Consider the following 14525-nt stretch of genomic DNA (forward strand, 5'->3'; position numbering starts at 1 on the left):
CTCAAGCCCAGTGTGTCTCTAATCAGCAGGTTTCTAAATTTGATCAAGGATATATATATATATATATATATATATATATATATATATATATATATATATATATATATATTGTGAGGAAGGAGCAGTGGCGCCTTTAAGAAATGGCGTCACTGGGGAAAAACTACACAACCCATAGTCCCCAGTGTAGATTGAGAAGGCGGGGTTAGGTGTTTTAAAAGGAAGCGGGGCAGAACAAGGGGGGAGCGATTGTGGGGAACTCTACCCGGTTGTCCTGTCTGTTCAAGCTTCCGAGGAGTATTCTGGTGCTGACGGAAAATATAGTAAGTGCGTTACGTTTGAATTCTAGCGATTCTTTGAAAAGTCTAGCATAGAGCGTTTTTACCTCTTAGCGAGGCAGACTTTTGTTTTGCACTGTTTGGTTTTTGGTTTGATAATTTTGGATTTAAATAAATTACGGTGTACACACTGTTTGGTTTTCAGCTGCAGGAGCAGCAATACTCTGACCGAGTGCATTGTTTATATGAGGAGGACGCGCTACAAATAATACGTGTTCTCCAGCTGCCGGAGCAGCAAATACTTTAACCAAGTGTGTTGTGGGACTTAGCAGAAATACTGCAAGGTTTACAGCTGCAGGTGCAGCGTGTGCACTCCAAGAAAGAATTACAGCACCAGGTCTGGGTCATATAGGTTGGATTACAAGCCGCCGGAGTAACGGTACAACTCTAAGAGAGAGGGATATACATTTGGAAGAAAACCACCACACAGAATCAGGGTGTGAGATCCATCTTTATTATGGCTGGTTCCTTGTGGCCTGCTCCTTGCTGTCTTTCAGGCAGCCTAGGACAGAGGATATGCTGTTCTTCCTTAGGTTACAGGAGATAACCCCCAGAGGGAGCCTAACCGGTACTCACCTGTGTTCCTGGCTCACTCCACCAGAGGGAGCCCAACCAACACCCACCTGGGTTCCTGGCTCACTCCACCAGAGGGAGCCCAACCAACACCAACCTGGGTTCCAGGCTCACTCCACCAGAGGGAGCCCAACCAACACCCACCTGGGTTCCTGGCTCACTCCACCAGAGGGAGCCCAACCAACACCCACCTGGGTTCCTGGCTCACTCCACCAGAGGGAGCCCAACCGATACTCACCTGTGGTCCTGGCTCACCCCACCAGAGGGAGTCCAATTTGCGCTCGACATAGCATAGAGAAGGAAGAAGTAGTGAGATAGTTAGTGGCCCGTACAGGGCAAATAAATGCAAGAGAATAAATGTCTTGTTGTAAATATTGTAAATAAAAGTATTCACCTGAATTATTGAAGTGTCGTCTCCGGTCTGTGAAGAAAAATACCGGTGCCCCAGCAACACCACACTTCTTTTACAATATATATATATATACACATATATATATATATACACACACATTGCTTTTTACTAGCTCAATATTAAATGATATTGTAAATAAAACAATTAAATCCGAAGTAATAAAGTTATTATACGTTAATTAAATATATTATTTTGAATTCAACATCTGTTATTCTCAATAATACGTTACAAAAAGAAATCTCTTAAACAACGTTGTTTTTTTTAAATTTAGTGTGCCCAATTATTTAACCCCAGTGCCTGAAATGATAAATGCGATACTTACGACACAGTGCAGGGGTCCACAGTACTGACAGCAGAGCTACACAGGACGAAGTGTACAGTGTACAGGGATGCCAAGACTGTTTTCTAATTGGAAAGAAAAAAGGAAAATATCAGTTAGCTTTGTGTCGGGTGAATAGGTAACTGGAAATGTTGTAAATGGATGTCTTTACTTAAAACACTTATCAAACAGAGTATGCCAAAAGCACACAACTTCTGTACCGGGTGATCTTCCATCGCAGTTTCACTGTGAGACATTATACTTATATACATATATATTTTTTAAGTGGAATGTGCAACAAAAAGATTTGCATATATGCTTAGGCTTATCTCTATTCATACAGCATCTCTTGCCAAACTACCTGGAGAGAAATTAAGGTCAACACCATTCATTAAATTAATTAATTAGGCAATTACTAAATGTGTAGCGATAAGGTTCTCCTGTCCGTAAGGAATTTTATTGATTTTATCCGAAACCAATCGTGGTTTGTTGATGTATTATATTGTCTCTTGTTTTCTTGTCAGCAGCAGAGCAGCAGATGCCCAGTGCTCCTGCTCTGTTCCTAGTTACTGCGGCCTATGTTGTGATGAGACAAAATACTGTGCTATTACAGTGTGTGTTGTGATGAGACAGAATACTGTGCTATTACAGCATGTGTTGTGATGAGACAGAATACTGTGTTATTACAGCATGTGTTGTGATGAGACAGAATACTGTGCTATTACAGTGTGTGTTGTGATGAGACAGAATACTGTGCTATTACAGCATGTGTTGTGATGAGACAGAATACTGTGTTATTACAGCATGTGTTGTGATGAGACAGAATACTGTGCTATTACAGTGTGTGTTGTGATGAGACAGAATACTGTGCTATTACAGTGTGTGTTGTGATGAGACAGAATACTGTGCTATTACAGCGTGTGTTGTGATGAGACAGAATACTGTGCTATTACAGCGTGTGTTGTGATGAGACAGAATACTGTGCTATTACAGCGTGTGTTGTACCAGTGATAACAAACACTGTCATACAGTCATATTTGCTATTCGTTGTGTAACATTTACCTCAGCTTCTATTCACGAACAATACTGTCAGGCATAAGAAGTCGGGGCAAAAAGCATAATAAATCACCTGCAGTGTATGTTTACTGCTGACCAGAGCAGTTTATAAACCCTGAGGTATCTGACAATATCCTCTTTTAACCAGCAGCTCACACTTTTATCAGGATTAAGGGGATAATCCAGAGATAAACCGGGATAAGTGCTTGACACAATGTGGGGGTACTCCCTAGCTCTGTAAAACGGCAATAAAATTCAGGGTTAATCAAATCAACCCCCATTGTAAGTTGAGTAGACAACACTGACGGACTGTTTTTCAAAATCTGCATTGCTTCATTCCGCAACCATACTCAAATTCCTGTTTTGTTTTCCTACACACTTTTGGAAACTTTGTTGTGAGTATTGGTTTCTTATGTGATGGGTGGATCTTGTGATGCTGTAGGTTACACCGATAACATCAAGAGATAAAGTGGGCAACATCTGTCAATATTAGTACTTTTTAAATTGCCTTTTCAGGTAATTATTTTCAGGGCTTGGTCTGCATACTCTAGCCTGAAAACATCTTGAATTTCCATAGGTTGGGCATAACAGTACAGTAAGGAGGAATCACAGGCTGTGGGTGTGCAGAATTACTTTTGTGCCTTGCTACGCTTGATGTGACTTATTATTGCACCCTGTAGGAAGAAATATAAGTTTATGTCAAATAAAACCATTATTACCCCTTTCTTAACAACACCAAGCAACACATAGTCCAAATCAGCATCACTGAAACAAGGTCGCTCTACACATTCAAATCTATAATAGATGGCAGTATGACAATATACACTGAGTGTACAAAACATTAGGAACACCTTCCTAATATTAAGTTACACCCCCTTTTGCCCTCATTACAGCCTCAATTCATCGGGGCATGGACTCTACAAGGTGTCGAAAGCGTTCCACTGGGATGCTGGCCCATGTTGACTCCAATGCTTCCCACAGTTGTGTCAAGTTGGCTGGTAGTGGATCTCTACTCCAAATAGCTTGTTCCATTTCATCCCACAGATGCTCAATTGGATTGAGATCTGGTGACTGGGCAGGCCACTGCAGTAAGCTGAATTCACTGTCATGTTCGTGGAACCATTCCTGGACAATCCTAGCCTTGTGGCATGGAGCATTATCCTGCTGAAAAAATCCATTAGCAGATGAATACACTGCTGCCATGAAGGGATGCACCTGATTGGCAATGATGTTCAGATATCCTGTGGCATTCAAACGTTGCTCCACTTTTATCAAGGGACCCAATGTGTGCCATGAAAACCCACCCCACACCATCACACCACCACCACCAGCCTGCAATGTTGACACGCGGCATGATGGATGCATGTACACATGTGATTTCTCCATACCCCAGTCCTCCCATCAGCGTGAAACAGCATGAACCGGGATTCATCAGACCAGACAATGTTTTTTCAATCCTCCAGTGTCCAGTGTTTTCGTTCCTCAGCCTACTGCAACCGCAGTTTCTTGTGTTTTGCTGAAAGAAGTGGAACTCTGTTAGGTCGTCGGCTGCCATACCCCATTCGTGTCAAAGTACGACGAGTTGTGCATTCTTTTATGGTTCTTTCAGCACCAATGTTGTACTGGACTGTCAGTTGACTAACTGTAGCCCATCTGTTGCTCTGCACAATTCGTGTCAGCCTCCTTTGGCCTCTTTCATCAATGAGTCCTTTATGACCACTGGCCTGCCGTTGGCTGGATATCCTTTGGGTGGTGGACCATCCTTGATACACACGGGAAACTGCTGAGTGTGAAAAACCCAGCAGCGTTGCAGTTCTTGACACACTCAAACCGGCGTGCTTGGCACCTACTACCATACCCCGTTCAAAGGCATTTACTGTAAATCTTTTGTCTTGCCCATTTACCCTCTGAATGGCACACATACACAATCCATGTCTCAATTGTGTCAAGGCTTAAAAATGCTTCTTTAACCTATCTCCCCTTCATCTACATTGAATGAAGTGGATTTAACAGGTTACATCAATAAGTGATCATAGCTTTCACCTGGATTCACCTTGTCTTCATGGAAAGAGCAGGTGTTCCTAATGTTTTGTACACTCAGTGTATACTAATGCAGCTACTGTACTGTACTGTAATTGTGCCTCTACCTCACATTTCTGTTGATGCAGCTGCTGGTATCAGGTAGCATTTTGTCTGCCCTTTCACCCCTGTAATAAGAAATCCGTCTATCACCAGATAATTCATGGATCCTACAGCACAGCATGGTGGGAGGGTTCAGGGAATGACTGGCAGGTTACTCAGCAGCCATCTCCCCAGCAAGGCAGCCGCCAGCAGTGTCTCTGAAGGAGAAGGTCCCAGTTTGTAAAGCAGTTGGTATTTCCTGCATTAACTCTTCCTTGCCACTCGAGATTTGATTGGTGTCCCATCACTCTTCCCTGCTGTGTCCTTGGTTCACAATAGATATTGTGTGCAGCAACAGGCTTTCTTAAGACTCTTAAATACAGTACATAACCCCAACGTAGTTCCATTATCCTCCCCCTGCACATTTTGTCCTAGGCCCAAGCATTCCAGGGGAAAAAATGAAAGGTGGGGTAAGGTTCTACTGTGACAAGGGGAGCAAATATTTCAGCTAATACATTTTAGGTAGGGACTTAACCTTTGTTGCAAACATTACGTTATTTAAATGTATTTTAGCTGGTCCTTCAAACAATCTTGCATTCTCCAAGCTGCATCTTCATTTGGGAACATTTAACTGACTGTTATGAAACCAATCATGAATTACTGAACCCTTTAACATCGTCTTTTACTTACCCTTCCGTGAAAAGTGCATATTTCAGACAGCAACATCTCTTCCAGACTGTTTAAAGTGCCAAGAACAATATTTTATTGTATCTTCCTCTCATGTTCTCTCATCCATTACATTAATTACTATTCACAATATCTGTGCATTACCACTATAATGTCCTGCCAAGAATGAACTAAGTACAATTCTTCATCGTTAAAAGCTTTCAGACCTTCAGAATCTGCACTGTCCTAAGATCCACTTTACTGTTTAGGTAGCAGGTCCATTAAGAGAACCTAAAATAGACAAAGGGATTTAGGGCATTCGCTGTACAAGACTGAATGTAAATCCCCATTCTTTTGTACTCCTGTCAAAAATAATAAAATAACATTTATTTTGTATGTAAAACAGCGATTGAGAATCACAAATATTTAAACTGTTTATTTCCAATGCAATCAACTTTACAATACATGTGCAGACATGCCAAGTCTTACTCATTTGGAGTGAGATTCATTGTTGTAATTACATGGTGATTACTGGTGGTTCCTGTTTTTACACAGTGTAATTACATGGTGATTACTGGCAGTTCCTGTGTTTACACTGTGTAATTACATTGTGATTACTGGTGGTTCCTGTGTTTACACAGTGTAATTACATGGTGATTACTGGCAGTTCCTGTGTTTACACAGTGTAATTACATGGTGATTACTGGCAGTTCCTGTGTTTACACAGTGTAATTACATGGTGATTACTGGCGGTTAAACATGCCCGTAAATGATGATGTTATTTGAATTTGGAAAATTGGTGCTACTGCATATTATTTCTTGTATTTTAAACCTATTTATATGTAATTCATTCTAATTACACTAAAACATATACATTTTTGGTTTATTTGTTTTTGACTAATAGCTAATTTGTTTACTGGTGATTTCTGTTGTTTAATTGTTCTTTGGTAAAAGCGACCTTTACTGTTCAAGAAAAAGTTTGGCCATTGATTTGTAAGTCCACTACAGAGCATTATGTTACCCTCCTGTAACCCTTTATTGGGTTACACACTGGTGATGTTGCCTATACTGCTTTTTATCTTTCCAGTGAGCATGTTATACACAGCATGTATTTATTAATAAGAACATAAGAACATAAGAAAGGTTACAAACGAGAGGATGCCATTCGGCCCATCTTGCTCGTTTGGTTGTTAGTAGCTTATTGATCCCAGAATCTCATCATGCAGCTTCTTGAAGGATCCCAGGGTGTCATCTTCAACAACATTACTGGGGAGTTGGTTCCAGACACTCACAATTCTCTGTGTAAAAAAGTGCCTCCTATTTTCTGTTCTGAATGCCCCTTTATCTAATCTCCATTTGTGACCCCTGGTCCTTGTTTCTTTTTTCAGGTATAAAAAGTCCCCTGGGTCGACATTGTCAATAACTTTTAGAATTTTGAATGCTTGAATCAGACTTGTTACGTAGTCTTCTTTGTTGAAGACTGAATATATTCAAATATTTTAGCCTGTCTGCATACGACATGCCTTTTTAAACCAGGAATAATATACTGGTCGCTCTTCTTTGCACTCTTTCTAGAGCATCAATATCTTTTTGTATTGAGGTGACCAGAACTGAACACAATATTCTAGATGAGGTCTTTTCATAGATTCCTTCTTCAATTTCAGTGTCTCCCATATGGTATTTATAATGCACATTTTATTGCCTGCGTGCTGTACCTTACATGTTTCTATATTAAATGTCCTTTGCCATGTGTCTGCCCAGATAGTCCTGACCCTGTCCTAAATGTGTACTTATAATTCAGTACAATAATTAATTATGTCATTTTTAATTATATATTTTAGCTAAATAAAGTTGGTCCATCGTGTTATCTATTTATCTTTATATATATATAGTGTGTCCAATCAGTTATTTTTTTATGTAGTGTGTCCAATCATATATATTTTGTTGTTTTCACCTTCCCTCTGTAACCCATGAGCTCGCTAGAAGAACTCACAATAACATGTGTCATAAAGCAGTGCGGTATCTTTTTTTATTTCAATTTTTTTTAAATCTAGATAAACCCAAAACTATTTTATGCAATCAAATGCCAACAAGTGATAATAAGCACTTTCAACATATATAATTAAACCTCCCACAGGAAGTGTAAGTCTAGATCATACAAACCTGGCAGTTATGCTTCTCCTGAAGGCATTACAGATGTTGAAATCACTGTTAAAACCAAAGAAACCAAAAAAATAAACCTGAAATTAAGCAATTTTGGCATTATACTCCAGCAATAGATGTTAAACCAGCCTCATCAAAATATTGGTCCAGGACCACATTAGATTTACATGTCTTTACAGTGGGCAGATTTGTTCAGGTTTGGTACTCAAATGGATATTTTAAACAGTCTTTCCAAATGGTCTTCTTTCTATCGAAATTCGTGGACCAAGTGAATTCAGCTGTTATCAAGCAATTATGTAGTCATTAACAGGGTAAGCAGTCATTAACAGGTAACCTCCTACACGGCACACTGTGCTCCCTGATGCCTTAGAGTACAGACTTCTGTATGAGAGAATAGACTGTCCCATCAGCTACCAACACCACTGTCTGCAGCACACCTTGTGAATATGAGAGACACAGCACTGTCCACAGCACACCTTGTGAATATGAGAGACAGCACTGTCCACAGCACACCTTGTGAATGTGAGAGACAGCACTGTCCGCAGCACACCTTGTGAATGTGAGAGACAGCACTGTCCACAGCACACCTTGTGAATGTGAGAGACAGCACTGTCCACAGCGCACCTTGTGAATGTGAGAGACAGCACTGTCCACAGCACACCTTGTGAATATGAGAGACAGCACTGTCCACAGCACACCTTGTGAATATGAGAGACAACACTGTCCACAGCACACCTTGTGAATATGAGAGACAGCACTGTCCACAGCACACCTTGTGAATATGAGAGACAGCACTGTCCACAGCACACCTTGTGAATGTGAGAGACAGCACTGTCCGCAGCACACCTTGTGAATGTGAGAGACAGCACTGTCCGCAGCACACCTTGTGAATGTGAGAGACAGCACTGTCCGCAGCACACCTTGTGAATGTGAGAGACAGCACTGTCCGCAGCACACCTTGTGAATGTGAGAGACAGCACTGTCCACAGCACACCTTGTGAATGTGAGAGACAGCACTGTCTACAGCACACCTTGTGAATGTGAGAGACAACACTGTCCATAGCACACCTTGTGAATATGAGAGACAGCACTGTCCACAGCACACCTTGTGAATATGAGAGACAGCACTGTCCACAGCACACCTTGTGAATGTGAGAGACAGCACTGTCCACAGCACACCTTGTGAATATGAGAGACAGCACTGTCCACAGCGCACCTTGTGAATATGAGAGACAAAGCAGTACAGATGAAACCAGGGGAAGAGCTTTCAATATTTGCTTGCTTTCATGTTTGATTGCATTTTATTATTAACTGTAATTCTGACCACCATTTATGCATGTTTACCATAGTAAAAACCATAGCAAAGTGTAATAATGCATAGTGGAAGGGTGGTAAAGTATACATACACATTATAAATCCCAGTGAGGCATGGTAAAGCATATTTAAAAAAAAAAAACATGGCAAACCATGGTAGGCTATAGTAAATGCATACAGGTATTACCATAGGAATAGCATGGAAACATTGTGAAACTATCACATACATTTACTGTGGTAAACTTTTATAATGGGCCAGTTAGAATACTTATCATTATAACAAAGCTTGTATGTTAGTTTGTATTCAAATAGGAACCTCAGTATGAAATTAATATTTGACTATTTAGTAGATGTAATATGGACACTGAAAAGAGTTAGGCAAGCGAACTTGATAGTGTGACTCCCAAAAAGAGAACTACCTCAGCTAATGGCCTCTGTGGTCTTCAGAAGTCACGTTATTGCCCACTTTTACACTTGGCAGACACTATAGTTATCTCATAAGTAATCTTCTGCCTGGGGTGATAAAGTACTAATAAGAAATCCTCTAACTAATTGAAAATCATAAACTGCAAACTGACAATACCATCTGTCTCATACAATCTACAGCAATCACAACATGAAAGCGCTTCACATCTCTGACAAACTACTATTGACACGAAGCACCACACAGCAGGTATTGCAGGGGATGTCATTTCGCGTGGTGCACGACCAGTTATATCATGCCTTGCCTTTAATTGTTACCTGCTGAGGAATTTGGCAGCCAGCAGGAAACATCCATGACTTCAAACTACAATCATAAAAATATTCAGTAATTCTTAAAGAAACTTTTAGGGTCAACAAATCATAACCATCTAGCTGAAAACTCTTCTGGGACCGCAGGGCATTTTGGAAAACTAAAATTAGTTTTGTATTATAATTATTATTTTTTTTTAATGCCTATGGTATTAACTTTTTTATTCAAAACTATTTATAATCTTAAAACTGCCCTACTGATTAGAAAAAAGTCAACACTCAAAGAAGAGCCCTATTTAGGTTGTGCATACATATTAATTGGAAACAGTTTGAATGATCTCTGCTTATGAGTTGTACTGTTGAAGCAGAATGATGAAGACAAGCACTATGTAGTTTGAATAGCCCGATACAACATGGGAAGAAAGCTGGTCTAAAGCATCAATGTATTCTTGATTAAACCCACACCACACTTTTAATAAAAAAAAATCTCTGCTGCTTTATGTTATTCCCCTGTTTTATCGCACTATTCAACCAAACTTCCATTCATGGCCGGGCACTGGTGAACAGAGTTGGGGTAACTCGTTACTTAAGTAACGTGTTACTGATATAATATTACTTTTGCAAATAACAAGGTAATATAACGCGTTTGGTTTTTAGTGGTCTTTTCTTTTTTAAAGCCAAAGTACATTTCAGTTCAGTTATAACCGACAAGTGAACTGCTCTTTATTGTATTTTCAGTCAGCACCGCACGCCGTCAAACCGGAAACACTAACAACTCGGCTTACGGCAGTCCCTAAAGAAGTAGCTGCTATTTTCCCTGAACACATGGAAACCCTGAACACAACAGCTTTTACTGCATGTGTGCGCACAATCAGGATTAACTGGCTTGAGTATAGAGCTTAATGAAGTCAGAACAGATCACATATTTTTTCGAATTTGGAATTCTCAATCGCTTTTCTCCTCACCACAGCAATTCCCCACATGGCTCAGGAGACTCGAAGATTCAGTGCACATCCTCCAATCCCACGACCAAGCCAGCTTCCTTTTTCACCCAGGAACTCATTAGCGAATGTCAGTGAGCTACTGACCTCTGGAGGACAAGGACCAGCCCTGCAGGTGTTTGCTCTGAGCTCACTGGGCGCCTGGCCAGCAGGGTTCGCTGCAGAGCAATGAGGAGAAACAGTCCCTGCCGGTTTTACCTCCCTAACCCACGGGAGCACCTGGGCCAACGCGACGCTCCCTTTGGAATCCCCATTGAAGACCGGCCTACTTCGCACAGCCAGGACATGCACCTGCGCTGTATGACTCCCCCTGCATACCACACGGCTGCACTTCTACCAGGTGAGCCACTCGGGGACCCCATTGAACCTGCACTGTATGACTCCACGCGGCTGTGCTTCTACCAGGTGAGCCACTCAGGGACCCCATTGAACCTGGGCTGTATGACTCACCCTGCACACCACATGGCTGTGCTTCTACCAGGTGAGCCACTCAGGGACCCCATTGAACCTGCACTGTATGACTCACCCTGCGCACCACGCTGCTGTGCTTCTACCAGGAGAGCCACTCAGGGACCCCATTGAACCTGCACTGTATGACTCATCCTGCGCACCACGCGGCTATGCTTCTACCAGGTGAGCCACTCAGGGACCCCATTGAACCTGCACTGTATGACTCACCCTGCATACCACGCTGCTGTGCTTCTACCAGGAGAGCCACTCAGGGACCCCATTGAACCTGCACTGTATGACTCACCCTGCACACCACGCGGCTATGCTTCTACCAGGTGAGCCACTCAGGGACCCCATTGAACCTGCACTGTATGACTCACCCTGCATACCACGCTGCTGTGCTTCTACCAGGAGAGCCACTCAGGGACCCCATTGAACCTGCACTGTATGACTCACCCTGCACACCACGCGGCTGTGCTTCTACCAGGTGAGCCACTCGGGGGCCCCCTGTTCCTTTTGATGCAATACAACAAGTACTATTTAGATTTAAAAACAAAACGTTTAAAATTGTTTGGATTTACGCTTTGAAAAACTCAAATTGCATGCAAATTCCTATTCTCTTATAAAAAGCCTTTATGTAACTTAAGTATTTTTTTCATTCCTTATGACTTGTGCAAAGTCACATGTATTGTAATGATTACAATTTACTATTTGCTATATCCAGTAAATTATTAAGAGCTGTTTGTTTGTTAAACTACAAAAATGTTTAAAAGCCTTTTTGACACATTTAATAAATTAATTACCAGACATACAGTTAATTAGTAAACAATAGTCAACAACTGTTTCGCAGGACAAGACAAGAGAAATAAATATAACAAGTACTATAACAAGTAATATAATGCACTACTTTTTATTAAGTAAAGAGTAAGGGCATTATATTCGTTTTATCTGAAGAAACGAGTAATGAGTAATAAGTTACTTTTTTTTAGTAACAAGCCCAACACTGCCGGTGAATACACTTGCCAAAAACCGTATCTACTTGACTTAACTTCTTATAAGTTTTACATCATAGGAATGCAACTCTCAAGCACACCACTGTATTGGAAAAATAGTCATAAAAAAAAAAGTGTGATCGAATTCCATCTAATATCAGCAGTATTATCTGTACGTATTGAACAATGGCCATGTAAAGAACAGGAGTAGCACAAGGACAGCTACTTGAAAATGCCAACATTATACTACAGCAATATTACACAAATACTACACACCAGTATTTTCACTCCCCACAGCACATTGCAGGACCACAGTGCCATATCAGTATCAGTGTGCTATAATCTACAATATATACTGTAATTAGGCCCCATATACTATATTTTCTTGCTTTTCTTGTCATTGCTGGTAATACTGTGGGCTCCACCGTCTCAGTCGTGCTAGTACTGTAGACTGTCAGAGCGTGCACATATTACTGCTCCAGTGATAGTACTGTGGGCTCCACCGTCTCAGTCGTGCTAGTACTGTAGACTGTCAGAGCGTGCACATATTACTGCTCCAGTGATAGTACTGTGGGCTCCACCGTCTCAGTCGTGCTAGTACTGTAGACTGTCAGAGCGTGCACATATTACTGCTCCAGTGATAGTACTGTGGGCTCCACCGTCTCAGTCGTGCTAGTACTGTAGACTGTCAGAGCGTGCACATATTACTGCTCCAGTGATAGTACTGTGGGCTCCACCGTCTCAGTCGTGCTAGTACTGTAGACTGTCAGAGCGTGCACATATTACTGCTCCAGTGATAGTACTGTGGGCTCCACCGTCTCAGTCGTGCTAGTACTGTAGACTGTCAGAGCGTGCACATATTACTGTAGACTGTGAACAACGCCTCTTCTTTTTCAGCATTACTGTTCTGTGGGAATGCATCCTTGTTTATTAAGAAGAATGAAATATTGAGAAATTAATAGGCTGCAGCTTGGAATCAGTTTTGTGATCAACATCATGAAGGTACTAACGAGGATGTACCAGCAGAGGTATGGATGCAAAATCCATTCATGAGTTATATGAAGACATGGAAAGCCAAATATACCCATCTAATACATTGTGAAGGTTAACTGTCCTCTCCTTAACAAAAATGCAAATGTACCTGTGTACACAAATTAAACATAGTCTCAACACATTTGTAAAACAAAATCATTGAATTACTTACCTTGTAATGAAATAAGTATTTTGTCCCATATTGTCTCCTTCAAGATATAAAACAAAATACCAAGGTGTGAATTAAAAACAATACAAGTTTCTAAAGAAGCCAAGTCAGAACACAAGGTGAGCAGGAGGTATCCCAACTCTAAGTTGTTTTCATGGTGTGAGAGGCTGAAAGCACAGATGGAAGGGATGTTGAAACTTTTCATAAGTCCCATAACATTTTTGCTGCAAACTTTACAATTGCAGAGACTTCTGATTGGCCAAGGACCTTCCAGGAGGCGGCTGTTGTCTTTTATGACCTAGAAGAGCTTGAAGCCTCTGGGCTTTTTGAACAGTGTGGGATGTTCCATTAAAACATGTGTTCATCTGTTCAGAGGTATGTAATGATGTTAACGATTAGGTAAAACAAGAGTCTGGTTTGTAATGTCACATAAAGTGGATTCATTCTTACAATAACCTTTGCAAAAGTTTACCACTGTATTTGCTGCATTTTATATTTGCAGTTTTGCCACGCTTTTGTCATGGCTATACTCAGGGGTGAAATTTTCAACAAAAAATTGCAGGTATGCGCAGCCGAGTGCAAACATTAAAAAATGGAGCCAATTTGAGTGCTAATGAATAAATACTTCTAAAATGTATAGATATTGGTACACGATACATTTATAAATACAAAATAAACCTTAAATAACTGATACAGCATAACCAATTCACCATAAACAAAGAAGCTGAAATTATTGAAAGCATTGTACTCTCTGCATGTATCATTCAGTCATGTACTGTAATATAACACTTAAGTTAAACCTTAAATGACGAGCATTCAGAAATATTACATTATACAGTAACTGCTGTAGACAGGGTGTTTTGTTTCATAATACCCTAAAAAAGAGGTCATATTATAAAAAGAAATGGTATAAAGAAAATAACTGTGCTATAAAACATTTTTTACAAAAAGGTCTTAGTCAAACAATGCCCGATAGGGGCTGAATTTTGTGATGTAACAGACACTTTTAATTTTTAATTTAATTGTTTTTACTTATCCTATAAATATATATTATGTGTGCTCTGTTGTGTTTCTGTCTGTATGAATTACCATGAACTACTCCAGGAAAAAATAGCTGTTGAAAAGGCTTCTTAAAGCTGAACGTGAGGAAATGTGATGGAAGTGTTACACATACTGTACCTTCTTCAATT

The 14525-nt window shown here is 40.6% G+C and overlaps 1 protein-coding gene across 2 annotated transcripts in view; it reads right to left on the reverse strand.

Moving 5' to 3' along the window:
• LOC117400622 (collagen alpha-3(IX) chain-like) overlaps positions 1 to 13507 on the reverse strand; it is a 55858-nt gene extending 42351 nt beyond the window's left edge. For both annotated transcript variants that reach the window (XM_059021289.1, XM_059021285.1), the window contains exons 1-2: positions 13339 to 13507; positions 1643 to 1725 (exon numbers count right to left, since the gene is read on the reverse strand). In XM_059021289.1, coding sequence (XP_058877272.1) covers positions 1643 to 1725; positions 13339 to 13367 — 112 coding nt within the window. In that variant the 5' untranslated portion in view covers positions 13368 to 13507. The remainder of the gene's footprint in view (positions 1 to 1642; positions 1726 to 13338) is intronic.
• Positions 13508 to 14525: the final 1018 nt, after the last annotated feature.

The sequence above is a fragment of the Acipenser ruthenus genome, chromosome 4 (genome assembly GCF_902713425.1).
Source record: "Acipenser ruthenus chromosome 4, fAciRut3.2 maternal haplotype, whole genome shotgun sequence".
NCBI lineage: Eukaryota > Metazoa > Chordata > Actinopteri > Acipenseriformes > Acipenseridae > Acipenser > Acipenser ruthenus.